Genomic DNA, 20,253 nt, shown 5'->3' with positions numbered 1-20,253 from the left:
CACACACAGATTAACACAGTCTGATATATTGTTCTCCATGATATCGAGGGTAACATGGAACCATCAAAACAGTATTTATGAAATGAAAAGAGAAATGTAAGTAGGCAATTTAAGACAAAAAATGGTATTTTAAAGGTGCCCTAGAAGGAAAAATTAAATTAACCTTGCCATAGTGAAATAATAAGAGTTCAGTACATAGACATCACATACTGTGAATCTCAAACATCATTGCCTCCTCCTTCATATGTAAATCTTGTGCATCAAAAACTCCACGGAAAAATAAGTGCTTCTCAACATAGACCCAACCGGGATCATTTATATGCACGTCCCCAACATTTGCATCTGTCCAAACATGTGCATTGTCAGGCGGAACTGACGGTAACTGGGACTGCAGGTAACACACGTCATGTTCCAGGCTGTGCAGGAGTGAGGACTTTTCATATGTCAACAGTCATGGTTGATGTTTATAATCGGATACCAAAACATATTAATTCAAGATCGTTCGTTTGTTCTGCCCATTTCAAGCAAGCTTCGCTCAGCGTCTTAAAAACTGAAGAAAGTGGCAATTACAACTGTATTCCTGCAAGCAGTAAGTAGCAGTTTTATCCACTTATTGACTATTTAAACCATTTCTGATTACATTGAAAATTTCTTAGAGACAGCATTGTCTAGATAACGCAAGCAGTAACAACAGGAAACTCCAAGTACCATACCAAACTAGATAGCGTGTCTAATGTTGTCTAAGGTTAATATTATTTTGTATTACAAAATACAACCGTAGATACTTTGCTTACAGATCGTTCACTCGATACTTCTAGCAAACATCACCTTTTCCACCATTTAAGTTAAAACGACAGTCATTTGACAAGGCTATTCATTCATGTTATATAAACATGCAATATCGTTGACATAAAAAGACGGGTCATCACTGGTTTGGGAAAGAAGATTGTTCATGCGATTGCCAGATTTCAGTAATTTAAAATGAATTAATTCAGAACTTTAAAAGTATTTCATAAAAAGTATTTGTAAAATATAAAAATTATAATATATCAATATGTGACTTTAGATTAATGTAGTTTAATCACATTTAGCTTTTTCATTTAGATTAATACAAAACCGTGTTTAGCATAAACTAATTTATGATTTACAAAAAAAGTGTAAATCTCATTAAAATTGTTAAGTAATGTCTTAGAATTTAAGTACGTCATAAAATTATAAAAATATTGTAAAATATAATATTCATATATTTATATAAAATAAATTAAGGCTGTATATATTAAGATTAATGTAGTTAATGCAGATTGAAATTTAATTGTATAAATTGAATAATATTTATAAAAGTTTTTAATCTTTTAAACTTTGTGTGCGTTCATTTTTTTTTTAATGACACCAAAATGCAAAAATATGTTTATGTAACTGTTTCTAAAAAAATCTTCTGACACTAGAAAATTCACACGGATGAAAATGTACACTAAATAATTTAAATGGATAACAAATATAACAAAACTGGTGCAAAAATAAAAAGGTATACAGTAAAATAATAATTCTCATTATCCATTTTAAGCCACACTGTGGGTCGTAGATTCTAAACTTTAAGCTAAACAGATACTTTACACAGAATAGCGCATCGGATTTCCCATACATCACTACTAATGTGATTGTGACCATGACAGTCAATATTTTTAACCTGAGTCACGCCTTAATAAAAGATACTTTCAGATTAATCCAACTAGGTGTCAGTTCAGCTTTTTATTCTTATACTTACATTCAAAACACAAACTAGTCATCGGCAAGATCATAAATATCATCTCATAATAGGCAAGCTGACAAAAAAAGTCACAGTGACTCATTGAACATGAATGGCTTCTTGTGCCGTGCGTTTATATTTAGTACATGCCAGTATACGAGTTCAGCGCTCAACTCTTCACAAACCCACTCATGCCGTTAAAAATAACCATCATGTTTAAATGAACAGATAAGAGACTGGTGCCAGCCAGCCAGCCAAGGGCCGGTATTTTTACCACGCACAGTGCAGGCTGTTTCGAGAGGCTGGTGTCACGTCACAAGCCCGTCTTGGGAGCTAGCCCACTTCTCCCGCTCTCGCTCAGCCCTCTACAAACAAGCTTTCATTCTCTCGCTCCGTCTATCTCACCTGCCCCCATGAGAATTCAATTAATAGACACACAACCCAGTCCATGCCAACCTCGTCTATCTAGAGGACAGGAACGCGAGGAACCGTTACTGGAAGCTAGCATGTGATTGTGGAGTGTGCTGATATTCCATGAGACAACTGCATTAGATACAAAACATTTAGTATGTTTTGTACTAGAGGTTATTTCATGGAAGCTTGTTTCAGCCACAAAATGAAACATTCTAAAAGGTAACTGTGACTCTTTCTCGCACAAAAAGTTGTGATTTGCAATTGCGAATTATAAATTAAAAATAGGAAGACAGATATAGACAATAGATATTGACAGCATTGTGTAATATAAAATCGCAAATGCGAGTTATAAAGATTTCTGTGGCAGAAACAAGTTTCCATAATATTTACCATTACAATGCAGTAGCTTTAAATGCATACATATCTAATATAAAGGTGTAATAATGGAACATACAAAAGCATATACTATTACTACTATATTTATATATTATTTTTATAGTATTTATTTCAGTATTATTAATTGTATTATTTTAAAATGTCTTTATTTTTATTATTATTATTTTTTTATTATTTTAAAATGACTTAATTGCATACATTTTTACTATTGTTTTATATATAATTTTACAGTTTTAAAAGCAGTGACATAAAAAAAATGACTGTAATTAAATTACAGAAACATTAAAGGGTTAGTTCACCCAAAAATTATGTCATGAATTACTTACCCTAATGTCGTTCGACACCCGTAAGGCCTCCGTTCATCTTCGGAACACAAATGAAGATATTTTTGTTGAAATCTGATGGCTCAGACAGGCCTTCATTGACACCAATGTCATTTCCTCTCTCAAGACCCATAAAAGGCACTAAAGACGGCGTTACAAAGTTCATCTCACTACAGTGGCTCTACAATCATTTTATGAAGCGACAAGAATAGTTTATGTGTGCAAAAAACGAAATAACAACATATAATGATGGGCTGATTTCTAAACAAAGTTATTGACCAGTTATTGAAACAAATCTGAACAAAAAAATCGTCTCGGTTACGTATGTAACCCTCGTTCCCTGAAGGAGGGAACGGAGACGTACGTCAGAATTGAACCGACGAATTGGGATCTGACCTCAGAGACCTATCCACTTGTGGAGTGTATAAAAACGAGCCAATCGGAGATTGGCATGTGATCCACACATTCCACGCTCCGCCCCGCAGCGCGGGTATAAATAGGAAGTGGAATGGTAGATCAAATGCTTTTTTCAACTGAGGAGCCGAATACGTGACTGGGCTCCTAGCTGAAGCACAGCACCTGGCGACGGGACGTACGTCTCCGCTCCCTCCTTCAGGGAACGAGGGTTACATACGTAACCGAAACGTTCCCTTTCAGTCGGTCACGTTCGACGTACGTCAGAACTGAACCGACGAATTGGGATCCCTCTGGAAAACGCCAGGATGCTGGCCCTTCCAGCGTCCTGCTTGAGCGCACTGGACCGTCTAGTATGGTACGGAAGTCAGGGCTCCAAGCAGGGAGGTCAGTCACTGCTGTTCTGCAAGACCCACTTAGAGTGACCATAGACCGCTGGGAAGCGTGTTCTTCTTGGGAGAAGGTACGCTGCGGGGCCACGTCCTTCAGGGAAGAAGTGGTGGCGGAATACACATAAGGACTAACCTGGCAGGGTAGTGCAACATATGGCAGTCTCTGGGGTGGTTCCAACCTAATTGTAGGGGGGAAAGAACACGCCCAGAGACGACAGAGGGAATTACTGGTCCGGTTGGGCCAGTACGGCGCAACTAGCAAGACCTGCTCCTCGTCCTCCCTGACTTTGCACAGAACTTGTGCAAGAAGGCTCACTGGGTTGAATTTGTGTAGGTCCCGGGGCCAGCTGTGCGGCAGTGCATCAGTGCCGAGGGTACCCCCGGTCAGGGAATAGTACCACTGGCAATGGGTCGAGTCCGGAGAGGCAAACAGGTCTACCTGTGCGGCTCCGAACTGGTCCCATATCAGCTGGAACGCCTGGGGGTGGAGTCGCCATTCTCCCGGAGGTGCTGGCTGCCGAGAGAGCTCGTCGGCTGTCTGGTTCAGCGCACCAGGGACATGCATGGCCCGAAGCGACCTCAGATGCTTCTGACTCCACAGGAGCAGGTGGCGGGCGAGTTGGAACAGGCGACGGGAGCGTAGACCACCCTGACGGTTGATGTACGCAACGGCCGCCATGCTGTCCGTACGGACCAGTACATGTTTGCCACGTAGCGGCCCCTTGAGGCGGCGCAGTGCCAAGTGTACTGCTAGCAACTCGAGGCAATTGATATGCCAATGCAATTGCGGTTCCGTCCACAGACCCGCAACTGCATGCCCGTTGTACGTGGCCCCCCAACCCGTGGATGAGGCATCCGTGAACAGCACAGCATGCCTGGACACTTGTTCTAGGGGCACCCCGGCCCGGAGAAACGAAGTGTTGGACCACGGGCTGAAGGTTTGGCGGCAGTAAGGAGTCAGTGGGACCCGGTACTGGCCGCTCTGCCACGCCCACCTCGGGAATCGGCCATGAAGCCAGTGTTGGAGCGGTCTCATATGAAGCAATCCGAGCGGCGTGACCGCGGCTACGGATGCCATATGCCCCAGGAGCCTCTGAAAAAGTTTCAGTGGGACCGCTGTTCTGCCTTTGAACATATTCAAGCAGTTCAACACCGACCTGACTCGCTCCTCCGCTAGGCGCGCAGTCTGGTTGACCGAATCCAGCTCCATACCAAGGTAAGAGATTCTCTGCGTAGGACAGAGCTTGCTCTTCTCTCGGTTGACCCGAAGGCCCAACAGGCTGAGGTGACTGAGCACCATGTCCCTGTGTTCGCACAACTGCTCCCGAGACTGGGCGAGAATGAGCCAGTCGTCGAGATAGTTGAGAATGCGAACGCCGCGTTCTCGGAGTGGAACAATGGCTGCCTCCGCGACCTTCGTAAAGATGCGAGGCCACAGGGACAGCCCGAAGGGCAGGACTTTGTACTGGTATGCCCTCCCCTCGAATGCAAAGCGTAGGAACGGTCTGTGTCGAGGGAATATGGAGACTTGGAAGTACGCGTCCTTCAGGTCGATCGCTGCGAACCAATCCTGGGGACGGATGCATTGAAAAATGCGTTTCTGCGTTAACATCCGGAACGGGAGCTTGTGCAGGGCCCGATTCAGGACGCGCAGGTCCAGGATTGGCCGGAGCCCACCCCCTTTCTTAGGCACGATGAAGTAGGGACTGTAGAACCCTGACTTCATCTCGGCTGGAGGAACCGGCTCGATCGCGTCCTTCGCCAGTAGGACCTCGATCTCTGACCGCAAGACTTGAGCATCGCTGCTTCGCACTGAGGTGAAGAGGATGCCGCTGTACTTGGGTGGCCGGCGCGCAAACTGAATCGCGTAGCCGAGTCTGATGGTACGGATGAGCCAGCGGGACGGTCGAGGGAGCTGTAGCCACACACCCAGGGACCGTACCAGCGGGATCAACGGCACCACAGACATGCCCGGGGTGGGGCAGCGCAATGGAGAGCTCTGGCTCGACTCGGGAGGCCCGGAGGTGGCCCGGAGTGTCACGTGAGCTCTCCTGGTGCGGGCAGGGAGCGGGTGAGAAGGCCCGGAGGCGTCCTCGGAGCCCGCTCGACTGCTCGCTGCCCAGAGGCAGAGAGGTGGGATGCTCAGACCCGACTCGGGAGGTCCGTGGGCGGCCCGGAGTGTTGCCTGAGTTTTCCCGGGAGGGGCATAGAGTGGGGAGTGGGTGAGAAGGCCCGGAGGCGTCCTCGAAGCCCACTCTGCTGCCCCCTGGCGAGGGGAGGGGAGTGAGGGAGAGACAAAGCTCAGAGGCGTCGTGAACTGCCACCCTGACCCTCTTGGGGCCCAGGGGGATAGGAAACTGCTCTTTTTGTGAGTATGTGGGTACCGCCGAGCTCCGGAGAGCTGGCGGCAGATGTATCGGACCAGTCGGGGCCCCCCGGTCCTCCTCCGGGGGGTGGGGGAGGGATGCGGACATCTCCCGAAGAGCAGCTCCTGTCCTCCCTGGGCTGCCAGTCTCAGGGCCGCTTCCCCTTGTGCTTGCTGGCAGGCTTAGCGGTTTGGACAGGTTGGGCGCCACCCTTGCGCCCGGCACCCTGCTTGGCCGGTGGAGGCTGCTGCTTTGGCTTGGCAGGGGCGGAGGCGGAGGCGGAGGCGGACGCCAGGGGACGCCCTCGGCGACGAGCAGGCGGGGGAGCCGTGGCCGGCGACTGGGTGGAGGCAGCAGCGGGTCGCCGGGGCAGGATATTTCTGATAGCCTCCGTCTGCTTCTGGGCCACCGAGAACTGCTGGGCGAAGTCCTCGATGGCGTCGCCGAAGAGGCCGGCCTGACAGATAGGGGCGTTCAGGAATCGCACCTTGTCCACTTCACGCATATCTGCCAGGTTCAGCCACAGGTGGCGTTCCTGGACCACCAGTGTGGACATCGCCCGACCCAGGGAGCGTGAAGTGACTTTCGTCGCTCGGAGAGCGAGGTCCGTCGCCGCACGCAGTTCCTGCATAACGCCCTGGTCGAAACTTCCCTCGTGCAGTTCCATGAGCGCTTTGGCTTGGTAGACCATGGCATGCAATGCCGATGCGGCTTCTCCACAGGCTGTGTAAGCCTTGCCGGTTAGCCCGGACGAGAACTTACACGCCCAGGAGGGGAGGCGCGGGGCACCACGCCAGTCCGCAGCGGTCTTGGGACACAGGTGCATCGCCACCGACCGCTCGACTGGAGGGATTCCCACGTAACCCTTCACCGCACCGCCATCGAGGAAAGTGAGGACGGAGGAGTCTGTCGATTGCGAGCGAGCGCTATACGGCGCTGCCCACGACTTCGAGATCTCCTGATGCACTTCCGGGAAGAAAGGCACCGGGGCGGGGCGCTGAGAACCAGCACGGGCCGTCCCGAGAAACCAATCGTCCAACCGCGAAGGTTCGGGACACGGTGGAGGGTTCCACTCGAGCCCTACGCTTGCGGCGGCCCTGGAAAGCATAGCCGTAAGCTCTGGGTCAGACTCGGGCAACGCTGTCACACCCGAAGGGGGCAGCGCAGCCGAATCCTCATCCTCAGAGCCCATTAGCTTGTCCCCCGATGCTGCAACCGACATCCTGTCTTCCGCCGGAGCCCCGAAGGAAACGGCTGGCACTCCACGTGAGAGGTCAGCACGCTCTTCCGGGAACTCCACCGGCACAGCGGAGGGGGGAGGGGCCCTAGGAGCCATTTGATCCGTCGGGTTTGCCCTGACCGTCACCCTCAGGTCCCCACCCAAGTCATCAGCCAGAGTAGCAGCCCTCTGCTTAGGCGCAGAAGGACCGCTAGACCGGGGGATGCGCGAGGGTGCTCCACCTGCCTTGAGGTATTGGAGTCTGGACCTCAACACTGCGATGGTCATGTTCCCGCAGTGAGAACATGACTCATTCACGAACGCAGCCTCAGTGTGCTGAATGCCCAGACACGTGAGACAACGAACGTGACCGTCAAGCAGGGACAGAAAGCGACCGCACCCAGAAACACACGGTTTGAATGACATCTTGAAAAAGACGCAGGGTCAAACCGTGTTGCTCTTTTAGGATGGAAAACTGCTCTTTTAGTTGTGCTGAAGCACTCAGGGAGATGACCGCGGTCAGCACGCAGTCCACAGTGCAAGCCTGCGTGTGACACTCAAAGGGAAAACGCCCAGCGAACCAACAATGGGAAAGCTCTTTTTGCTCTTTTTTGAATGCAAACGATTGCAACAATGGTCGGTCTCTCGCTGAGAAGCGCTATAACACCCGCACTGGCAGTTCCTTCCTTCTCCAAGACTCAGTCTTTAACACTCTTCGTGGAAACAGCAATGAACTGTTCAGCTCCGAAGTTGAAAGCATGTGATCTACCATTCCACTTCCTATTTATACCCACACTGCGGGGCGGAGCGTGGAATGTGTGGATCACATGCCAATCTCTGATTGGCTCGTTTTTATACACTCGAAGTGGATAGGTCTCTGAGGTCAGATCCCAATTCGTCAGTTCAGTTCTGACGTACTTACGGAGTACTTACGGGTGTCGAACGACATCAGGGGAAGTAATTATTGACAGATTTTTCATTTTTGGGTGAACTAACCCTTCAAAAGTAATCGCTCCCTTTACTTTCCAGGGAAAAGTAGATAATAGTAGATACAGTAGTTAATCACTAAGTAATGAATTAGATCTAACACTAATGTTAGTCATTGTATAGCTAATGTATACATTACATTAGCATATGAGCATAAGCTTTAAATTTGAAATGAACCAAAGTTGTATAAACTGTGATAGCAATGTTCATTGTAAGTTTGTTAACCACTGTCTTAATAAATTAGTAAAATGTGGAATAATAAATACATATGAATACTAGGCTAGAATCAGGCTAGACGCTAATTAGGGCATGACAAGGATTTGCATATATTCAGCACTTTTGGCAAACAAAACACACCTGGATGACAACCCCACTAACTTTCTTCCAAGCTTCATTTTTCCTATTAAAGACTCTAGTATGATTCTACAGAAGTATACATAATGGGGTTTACGATCATAATAAAATTTCTGTGCGACTGCCACTAGTGGGCAAATTCCAACAGTCGTGTCCGAATCAGATCGTAAAAAAAATGTGTTGTTCGAAGGACAGCACTCTAATAAGAGCAGTAGCGTTATTTCTTAATGTGCGCCGATGTGCGACAGAAATCAAGATGTGTGTGCAGAGCTCTGTTTCCACGGTGAACTGAACAATGGAAGCAGAACAGTCAAATATATGCGCTCAGCGTATGACATAGAAAGTAAAAGAAACATGCATGCATGAGAAAAAGCACAACGGCCGGACTCAGACCTGAAGCGCGTGCACACGCCTTTCACTCAGACAGAATGGGATCGTGACGTCAGCTTCATGGATTATTAAACTATGGTTTTGAATGGTTAAAATATGTAAAAATGCACATCCTGGCAAGTATTCTCAGGTAAACACAGGGATACACGTCTTCAGAGTTGCGTGAGAAATCAGATGTGTTACAATGTATTGGGTCCGTGCAGGTCTTAAAGGCCTGGGTCTAATATTACGTTTGATTAAAGGGGGGGTGAAATGCTGTTTCATGCATACTGAGCTTTTTACACTGTTAAAGACTTGGATTCCCGTCATAAACATAGACAAAGTTTCAAAAACTAATGTTGGATGTGTCAACTAAACTAATGTTTCTGTGTCAAAAATACTCCTTCCGGTTTCTCACAAGTTTCAGAGATTTTTTCGAGTATGGCTCGGCTTGACGTTAATAGAGCGGAAGGTCCTTGTATGGGCTGTACGGGCGAGCGAGAGAGGAAATGCACGCCCATAAACACTCTCTCAGATGCAGATCCAGTCATCCGTGAACACTTATGTCGGTTATAGTCCGCGACGCGCTCCACTTTATTCCTATGAGTGACATCAAGCGACTTCAACGCTTCAGCACAGCATTCCAGAAAGGCAGCGCTGCATTTGAACCGATTTGAACGCAGAAATGACGGGAAGCTTCACAACATCGCTTCAGTCGCGTTGCAAAGTGGATTTCCACGGTCACTGCTGTCACAGGACTTCACCATATCATACTAAAGAAGTGTGTTTTTGACAGAGCGGTCCCAGCGATAAAGGTTCGTTCCTACTTTGGAAGCAGGCGGTGAGTAAAACTGCTTCAAATGTCTGTGCTGTTGGCTATCGTCGCGTGAGTAAACATCCGTCAACGACAAGATCGCGTGCTTCGTCATTCAAATGTGCTAACGGTTACTCCATTGTTGTTCTCTGTATAACGTTACACTAGTCTGATGTGCAAAACCGTTTTGGTTGCTACTGCTAAGATTTAGTCGCATACAATAGTCCATAAACCGAATCATGTCCTCATAAACTGCGAGTAAACGCACACAAATGTTGACAGGCCACTAAATACAGTACATACCAGAGACGGACGTCCTGCTGTTGCTGTTTTCTCCTGTTCAATTTATTTCAGCCTCCGAATTTCATTCTGGATCATATATGTATTAGCTGAGATCGATAGCCATGGGTTTCTCCACGATTGAGGACGTCACCGCCTTGTGTGCACTCGTCATTATTTAGCTCCGCCCACACGATACGCCTCCAGGCGCTCTGTTTTTTCTGGAAAGTCTCGGTACAGCCTATATTTCTTTTATAAATATAATAAAACTAAAGACTTTTCGGAGATATGAAGGATGCAATACTACTCTATAGGTACTCAAGATTGACATGAGATTGACTGAAACTGAGTGTTTCACCCCCCTTTAATGTCAATCAAACAACAAAATAAAATAGAAACTCTAAGCTTGACTGAATAACTTGAGAATGAGAGAAGACTCAACTAGGGTTTTTTTTCCCTTCTTTTTTTCCCATTTTATTATTTAAATTTCTTTATTGAACGTAACTGTTGAATATACCTACAGTAGCTGAAAATAAAGCATTGTTTTTGTCATATTGTTTGTTGTTTTTTAAAAACAAAGATACAATTAAATATCTATATTGTAATTATAAATTTACATTAAAAAATATTAATTTACCTATTTTATTTTAGTCATCCCAACCTGTTCAGAATAGTGAAAGGTTAAGTGAATTTTCAGGGTTTAATAAAACAAGGAATAGTAAGTTCCGCCTTATTATTCAATTACTTTTACTGTTTTTGTTTTTGTTTTGTTTTTGCCGTGGTTTCAAGGTATTTTACTCTGGTATAGTATTGAAGTCATAATTTTGGTATTTTCACATTATTATTTGATTCATTACTATTCAGCTTTATATTGGTATTTATTAAAGTTTTAGTTAAAGTAATATTACTAATGAAACTATTTAATTTTCATGTAAGTTTTTAATTTAAATTTTTCATCTAATATTTATATTTTATTTATTTATTAGCTTTATTTCAATTAACAAAAATGAGAAAAGCAAAACAATTTCTTTAGTTTTGCTTAGCAATAACAACACTGCAAAACTTGCTTTCAGAAAGAAAGGAAATTGTGCTTTAGCAATGAATTAAGCAAACATTTTCAAATATTAAGTGAATCAGTTTTTTAAATAAATTCATAAATTGATCAATTGAATTTGAGATGTTATCAAAAAATTATTATACAGAATAGTTTATTTAGTGGACATCTTTTTGGACATCAATTTACTTTTATTAACCAGTCTCATTTCTTTAAACTTCCATATGCTTCAGCATGTGCCCACTAACTAAGAAAACACCCCAAAACTACAGAAATACCACGGTATTATCATGATGTATGGGACATGCTACAATGGCAATATGATTTTAAGACATGTATATCATGGTATTCTTGAAGTAACATGAAGACGGTATATAAATATGATAGTGTCATGCCTTTATAAACTAATATAGGACTCTCATGGTATTTACATGGTACTCCAAGGAACATCATCATGACACTACCATGCTACATGAAAAAAAGGGTACTTTTTGGTAGCACTTTATTTTACAGTCCTTACTACTTTTATATAAAGACGGGATATATCAAAGTACAATGGCATTACCAACTGAACAATGGTCAATGTTTATCAATACTTTTGTAAAAGAGCATTATTAAAAAAAATTCTGAATATGCAATTTCAATGACATATACAACCAAGAAGTACACCAAATCTAGATTAAATTGCTCATACTTGGACAATGTCCATGACGATACCGGCCGCCACCATCCCCAAGCCGCCAAGCAGATACGGCAGCAAGACCTGCGCAGCGATGATGTACGAGCTCTCTGGCAGGAAGCCATGTGGCGAACGGGTAAGCTTGCAGGTAAAACCTCTGAGCTTCTTCCCATGATAACAGAGCTCCAGCTCTAACTGAGTGACCACCATCTCTGTTACCCCATTCCCCAACGTGACTGGATTGTTTCGATGAGGGTTCGTGGAAGAAGTTTTAACACCCTGCTAGATAGCAGAATGTTCCTTTCATAATGTCTCGAAATGAAGAAGCTCAAGATAAACAGGCAAGATATGATCTAGGTTAGGAAGAAGAAAAATAACATGCTGACTCAAAGTTAGGATGTTCTTAAGATTAGTATCTTTAGATTGTCCCAAGATAGCAAAGGCCCAACAAGTTGGCTGATGCACACAGTATTTTTCAGCTCTTTTTGAAGAGGTAATTTGTTGCCATGTGGGTTTCCAGCAAATCCAACAGGAATCTTCACATTCAAAAGTCTCAAGCGAGCATATCTTCTCCTCAGTTGGTTCTCTGAGCATCTAAATCCACTTTATAATACAAGACTCGTTATATGGCTGATGAGACGAAGTATCAAGTTGTCTCTAGAGGACTCTTACAATAACTCCCAAGCTGCCGCTCTTTTTCACTCGCAGGTTGCTGGAATGACCGTGAACACGAGTGCTACGATCTCCAGAGCACATCTTCTCTCCATCACAGGTGTCGTGACTCACAAGACAAACGGTCCTATCTGGCTCAACGTCGATTCAAAAACCTCTCCGTCACAGGCCTGGTCTAACAGGTCCTGAACGTGACAGAAACACATGTTGAGGCTTTTTTCCACTCGTTTCTGTGGGCAGTCCTCTTCAGCCCCTCCTCACCGGTGCATCAGCCCCTTTAACAGTCACTAGTCTGACCCTTCCTACCAACCAATTCATCTGCTTGAGTCTTGCGTCTGTCCTCCTGTTCTACTCTCAGCTAATGTCCTCTCTGACGTATAACTGAACCTGTCTTATCAGCTGTGAATGGGCTGTGTACTTGGCAGACAGACAAGAGGGGGGAAAGACGGAGGAGAGCAAGAGACAGATCGAGAACAAGTGTGTGTCTGAAAGACAAAGAGACAGATTGAGAACCCATGGGGTTGTAAAAGCAGCGTTGTTCGATTACTCACCACTCTACCGCTTGCCAGTGCATAGAGGACACGTTGAGAAGAAGGGCATGATTCAGCTAAAAACAACCCCCCAGCTCGGTCGTGAGCACGACACAGTGACGCAGCAAATCCAGACTCACATCACCAGCACACACCTCTGAACGCATTTATGAAACACCATCAGGACACAGCATCTCTCAAGACAACGATTTTTAGGCAGGCGTTCTTCAAAAGAATCGTTTTTGCCAATATTTACTCTCATGTAGAAGCCTGTTTCTGCAACAGAATAAAAAAAAGGTAACTGGGACTTTTTAACTAAGAATTTTGTCTTTATTTTTTCGCAAATAGACCACAAAAGTCCATACAGTGGTAATGAACAGTGACCAGCATCAAACTTTTTTTTTTTAAATGCAAAAGTTTCACAGAATGTTTCTATGTGACACTATTCATATTGTTCTGGGGGGTACATGATATAAATATAGGCCCCGTTTTACAGACAGAGCTTATATTATGCCTTAGTTGACATTTAAGTAGCTTTTAGACGCGTACCTTAGAAAAAAAAACATTACTGGTGTGCATCTTGAGACAAAACCATGTCACTGACATATTTTAAGGTATGTCAGTGCAAGTTATTTTCAGTTAAAACATGCATTTTAGTCTTGAACTAGCTAAAGCCTTGTCTGTGAAACTGGCCATTAGTGTTTTATTTAACCAAAACCGTGACCTTGGCCATTGGGCTTTAGTACAGCAAAAGAATGTAATTCTGTTAGTGCCATGGTTCGCTTTGTCTTGCCCAAAAAAAAGCACAAAAGTTGTGAGAAATCAAAATTAACAAAATCAATTCTTATTTTCTCTTAATTCGGAATTTGTAGCTCATAATTCTCAATTTTTTTCAGAACCTAAAATCTTAACAGTTAACATCTTCAATTCAGGCTTTCTTTTTCAGAAATGCAAGTTCATAAAACATAATTCTAAGTTACTGTATTGTTCCAAATATAAGATTATGTTTTTTTGTTAGAAATATTGAAAATACATGTTAGACTTTAGAGTTTTATATGTCAATAATACACCCACAAAAATAGTTTGCGCCAAATATGCGTAAAACAATTGTAAAAAAAATATGGAAGACATGTCTTCACTACCTTCACTACCTACTACCACTGAAGAAAAAGGAAGCTGATAACATCTGAACATGGCTTGCACAGATTTGGGACCGAGTCTGCGCTGTAGTGATATCTGGGTAGAGAGTAGAGAGCAGGAAGTAAAGCCGCGATATCAAAAGCCCGCCCACACTCTCGCAGATGCAGAACACTTCATTATGTTGGTGTGAAATAAACAATTATAGAAATGTAAAAATTAAAGCTAAAGCTCCAATATCCTCCCGAAAATACCAAAAAAGGTCTGTTAGTGCCTCAGTGACAACTTCACTCAGAGAAGCCGTCAATCTCAGCTGTCAATCATGACATCACACCCCCCATTTTTATAACTAACTAAAACCAAACTTATTTAAAAAATGACTTGAAATTAAATTATCGTGATAAAAACTGCCTAAAATGGCAGAAGCTATTTTTGGTCAGCGACAGTAGCAAACTTCACCCGTATGTGATTTTAAAACGTGAGATGGTTCATGTTTCAACTACAATAAGATTTCATTTCAAATGTTAATGAAATGTTGGAAGGCTACATGGATTTCACCCTGAGGTGGATAGCCTAATAGTTATATAATTCAGATGCACTACAATTTATTTTTATGGCATGCCAAAGAGTGTTATTTTTAAATGTGACCGTTGGTTATGGTTATTTTTAAATGTGACCGGTAAAATGTGACAATATGACATTTTACCAGCATTTAATTTACCATACTTTCATTACAAAAATTATAATCAGGGTTGTCTTGTATTCGGAAACAAAACGGTACTTTCTCAGAATTCCAAAATAGTCAAACCAAATATATATTTTTTACTAGTGGGTGCAGGACACTATAGTTCATGTATGTAAGTGAAGATAGCAAAATGAATTAAACTGATATATTATACCCAAAGATTCTTCATAAAGTGGACTACCAGTAAAAATGATACAAATTTGGGACCAAATGTATTCAGGCACTTTGACTTTGATTTGGTTTGCTTAAGTGTTTATTTTTTGTTTTTTATTGCTAATGCGACCTTTTACACCACAGACTGAACAAAATGAAGCATTGATTGGTAATTGGTTGAACTGACAGCTGATTAGTTGACTGTAATCCATTTCATTCCTTTCAATCAAATGTATCTGACATTATCAAGATTCATTTGTTCTGACAGTTAATCTCAGAGTTCTTTTCATATATTTTTACCATTTTCTAAACTATAGCGAATAAACTGTGATAATGTGACAAAATGTTTTGATTTGACTATATATCTCGCAATTCAGACTTTTTTCTTCTGAGATCTGAGTTTATTTCACTGTTGAGGGACACCTAATTTTATGGATGAAAGGATCTGAAATGCATTTTTTTTCAAGAAATGTTTTGGTACATTCCATTTTTAGAGACTGAAGTTTTGCAGCTTCAAAAAGCATGAATTGCCACTTTTATGGTCATTTTTATCTCTTCGTGTTCTGTTTTTTTGGAGCTTGACACTTTTCCTATTCACTTTTGTTATATGGAAAGAAAAGTAGCATTGACATCTCAATATGTGTTCCACAAAACAAACAGGTTTGATATGACCTAATTTTGACAACATTTTTGGGTGAACTATTGCTTTAATGCTTCATGATTGCAGTGTTTTATACGGTCTCTCCTTCCGAATGAATTTTAATGATCACATTAATATGCCTCACACTCTGCTTCCTGTAAGTGAGGACCATAAATATCAGCACTTGACATGCTGGATAATTAAAGTGGGCCCATTAGCTGCCATAGCATCAACTGTTGCAAATTAATGTCTGGTGATATTACATGTAAAGTTGCAGAAAGTTCTTCAAAAGTCTCTTACCTGCACACTGTCCAGCACCATCCCCGCCATCACCATCCCCATCCCAGCCAGCAGGTAGGGGAGCAACACCTGCAGGCAGATAGAAATGGCCGACTCATCCTCTATCTTAGCCTGGGCCGTTTTGATCCTCTCCTCCACAGACTTTTTAGGTGGTATGGTGGGAGGCGGCAACAGCAGGTCATTTTGCCCATCTAGACTGCCAGCTCGATCCAAACCACCCTGCCCCTTCCCCTTTCCCTTTTTGGACTTCTTGCGGCCACCACCTTTCCTCTGTCGAACTTCATCTCCTGCCATGGTGGAGTCTCCAGTCCGCTCCCACTAAGAAACAGGAGGTCAAATCAGTCAAAAGACAGTTCTTCAAAACTTTTTTTTTTGTTGTTTTGCTAATTTAACACAAAAGTATCCATTGCATGATAATGTAATACACCCTCAAAATAATTTTGGGTTAAAAGCTAAACAAATTTAAATACTTGGTGATGTATTGAACATTGTTGTTGTGATTCTAGAATGTCATTCTATTAAATTATTTGTAGCATTATTTTTTTGTAAATAGATGTGACAAAATACGCTGCTAATTGTATATAATATATAAATATGTACTAATATTAAATCATTTTTTATACCTTAGTAAAATCAGAACTTGCTCTATCAGGTTTGATTTGTTTTAAATTTAATTTACACTACAAATCTCAGAATTTCAATGTGGCCGCACACTTTTGAACCCCACTGTGTAATCTGAATAAAGTGTATTTTCTCTGTTTTTACACCAAGTGATTTTGAATATAAATCATTTGTAAATGTGAAGCTGCATAATAATTACTGCATCAGCAGTAATAATATATTATGTATTTTGGAAGTACGCTTTTTCAAGCTGCTTTTAAACATGTTTATTAATGATCCGCAATGTATCACAACGATGATGCTTATGTTTTGGTCCATAAGCACTGATGACACGTTGCCATAGCGATATCAAGTAGCACATTCCCTCAGATATATCACAGAAGCGTGCCTCAAACCGTTCCTCTGACAAATAAATGCAACACATGTATATGGATTGAAGCTAAATGTTATCGATTAATGATATTGACAATGACGGATGAAAACAATGATATGATACACACGGTTGATGGGTTGTGCTCCACATCAGCAATTGAATATCACGAAAAGAACAGCCTACCGTCTCAAATTAGCCCTTCTTTTGTGTTTATGTTCATCACATTATATGAAGCTTCGCTATCGATAATGATATGAATCACTGTAAATGCAAAAGCGCGTTGAATCACTACTCGGAATGTTTAACTTCCTCGATAGGAAACGAATTCACCAATAGTACTACGGAGAAAGCTTGCCTCATGAATATTTATTAGTCACGTGAGGGGACGCGCCTAGAAGGTTACAAAGCAACGTCGCTGGATGGTGAAATTAATATTCATGAGCGGATTCGTTATTTATGATTCGACAGAGGAAAAACATGATACAACTAAAGATATTCCAACCATGTATGTATACCAGAATGTAGGATTTTTCCAAATAATAAACTAACGTGGCAGGTGTCGACTGATTTTAAGGCTTTAATGCATTTAGATATAAGTTTGAGGTGCTTTCTTTCAAGTCTGTCAAACTTCTACTCCACTGTTTTAAAGCGGTTTAAATCCACGCATGCGTGCTTCAGTTTTTTTTTTTTTTACAAAGTGTTGACAAGCGAGAGTCTTTAGTGTGTAGCAGGTGATTGATTCGAATCATTCATTTAACCTACGTTATTTAGCAAACTATCGTTCAAATCCATAACGACACGTATACGCGTCAATCGTTTACCCACAAATTATATACAATATTATGTTGTTTCAATAGGTTTTAAATTCTATTTATAGCCTATTCATATCTCAGTATGGCGCACTGTCATACACTTTCAGAGACACTGACTTGCAGATTTGAATTGAATATAGCTATTATAACATAGGCTAATTAAAATATTAGGTAAAGGCCTGTACATATTAACACTGCAATATATCAACAACATGTGACGTTATATAGATCAGTTATTCACAAACAAGCTTCGTTCTCATTGGGAGGAATTCTGTCTTCTGCTGATTCATTCAGTGGACAAAAAAACCCATGAACGATTCATTCGAATGAACCGGAATGCTTTATTCACTTAAAGGATTCATTCAAACCAACAGTACCCGATTTAAAACCATAATCGAATTAAACTCATCGAATATCCTTTGTAGAATTTGTATGCATACAGTTGTTTTATTTAGTGCATAATACAAACTTTTATCGATAGTTACTAGGCTATATTTAATTTGTACTGCATTATCATTTTTAGGGACAAGTGATTAAAAATGCTGTCAACTTAAAGAATTGAGTGTTATAATTTGACTTCTCTACATTGCATTTTGTGATTTGTCCACATTTCAGGTGCCTGCGCATGCTTCTAACTTACAAAGGTCACACCAGGCAGACAACTTGTATTTGAATTTATGAGTGGTCCATAATATGGAAAGTTTATAACACAAAACATTACCAAAATTTAGATACGGTGTAAGTACAGCACTGACTTGTCCATGCAAATCTAACATATGAGATACGTCTTACCTATCACAATGTCGCAAAGCAAAGGAAAGTCATAAGTGACCAGCATAAATCTTAGAGGGGACTGAGAATAACAACATGAAGTCGGATTGGAGGAGTCACAGATGGGGGGGCTTCAGAGAGTGTCTTAAATTTCATCCTGCTGGCAGTTTAGAACACCCCCTCCTGTCGGACCTCATCTGCCACTGAGAAGATGGTGCTGACAGGGAAACCCATGCTCTTCTACCTTCAAAGAACATCCAGTTAAATGGTTTCCATACACAAATCACAGTCACTTCACTGCCACCAAATTTGAAATGACAGTGTTTGCAGGCACAGCTTTTGAAAAAGGACATTTAGACCTAATTTGGTGCAGTAATTATGCAAATAGTATTTGAGCACAGCATATGATGTTGACTGACTAGTCACTTTACAATGAATTTACACTGTGTTTTCACATCATCTCAAATGGCTGTTACATAATCATACTTTCAGTCTTTGTTTATAAATTTCATAACAGTATTATGCAATGTCACTCTCATTCAAATTGTTGTCACCAAATTGTTATTTATATTTACAGGAACAAGACTGAAGCCGGAGTGTTCCAGAATCAACAAGCACATTGATTAAGGATCATAGGATACTAGTTTGCTGAATACTGCACAGTATTCAAAAGTAAAACATAATGTTTCAAAAAATAGCACGTTACATTACTGTCACATGACTTAATCACATTACAAGTGTGTGACGTGTGTAACTTCTCAGAAATTAAATGGGTATTTTGCCAGTTCATATTTATGTAAAATATCGTTATTTTTGGCAGGCACATCAAATAATGAGTCGCATTAATTTAGGTTATTTCATCACATTGGAAATGTAATGTCATGTCAAACAAATTGCATTATGGAGGAAAAAATACTAAACTACAGTATAGAGGCAGTGTTATTTTAGTATTTGTCTATCCTATTTCTGTATATATTGTGTGTGCGCACTAGTAAATTCTAGTACTTTCTGTAATGGGCTTGTTCCTTTTTTGTATTTTTTAAAAATATATTTATCTTTAATTAATATTTATTTCAGTTGTAGTAACTTTAGTACTTCTAAATATCAGTTCTAAATTTAATTTAAAGTTCTAAATATAATGTAAGTTTTTTAAGGTTAAGTTTTTCCATCTAATATTTATATTTAATTTCAGTGTCATTTAATGAAATTAAATAAATACAGTTATTTTAATAGTTTAAGTAAATGTGCATACTGAGCCCAGTATACGTACTATAGGAATAGTAAGCATAGTATGGTAGTATGCTATTTCAAATATTCTCTAAATAGCTTTATAAGAATGACAAAAATATGTTTCTGCTTCCTGTGTGATGTTACAGCAGTTCACTAGGTGGAAGTAGAGTACAGCAGAACATAACTAAATGACTAAATGAAAATGAGCCACATAAAGGTTATTGAGCAGAAACTGTGTTTTAGTAATTAAAAGAACAGTTGAATTGCAGGGTTTGCATGTTAATCAAGAAATAGAACAAAATAATTTGATGGTGGATGTATTACAGACATAACAAGAACCCCCACAATGCCTCTTATGGACCTCTGACGTTAAATACCAGAATAAACGCAGTAAAACAGACACACACACACACGCAAATATACACTGTAATTATGGGTATGCTGTTGCCTGACAGGAGTGGT

The 20,253-nt window shown here is 41.5% G+C and overlaps 1 protein-coding gene across 6 annotated transcripts in view; it reads right to left on the bottom strand.

Annotated features, from left to right (window-relative positions):
• LOC137078467 (solute carrier family 41 member 1) overlaps positions 1-20,253 on the bottom strand; it is a 139,716-nt gene that overhangs the window by 85,190 nt on the left and 34,273 nt on the right. For 2 of the 6 annotated variants that reach the window (XM_067445757.1, XM_067445754.1), the window contains one exon: positions 15,985-16,302. In XM_067445757.1, coding sequence (XP_067301858.1) covers positions 15,985-16,278 — 294 coding nt within the window. In that variant the 5' untranslated portion in view covers positions 16,279-16,302. Of the gene's footprint in view, positions 1-11,822; positions 12,845-13,030; positions 13,159-15,984; positions 16,303-17,161; positions 17,326-18,582; positions 18,806-20,253 lie in introns of those variants that run through there. The other 4 variants (XM_067445756.1, XM_067445755.1, XM_067445760.1 and 1 more) reach the window with 4 other exon arrangements.

The sequence above is a fragment of the Pseudorasbora parva genome, chromosome 6 (genome assembly GCF_024679245.1).
Source record: "Pseudorasbora parva isolate DD20220531a chromosome 6, ASM2467924v1, whole genome shotgun sequence".
In the NCBI taxonomy this organism is placed as follows: Eukaryota; Metazoa; Chordata; class Actinopteri; order Cypriniformes; family Gobionidae; genus Pseudorasbora; species Pseudorasbora parva.
The sequence above is the reverse complement of the archived record's forward strand: the minus strand, read 5'-3'. Positions and strand labels throughout refer to the sequence as shown.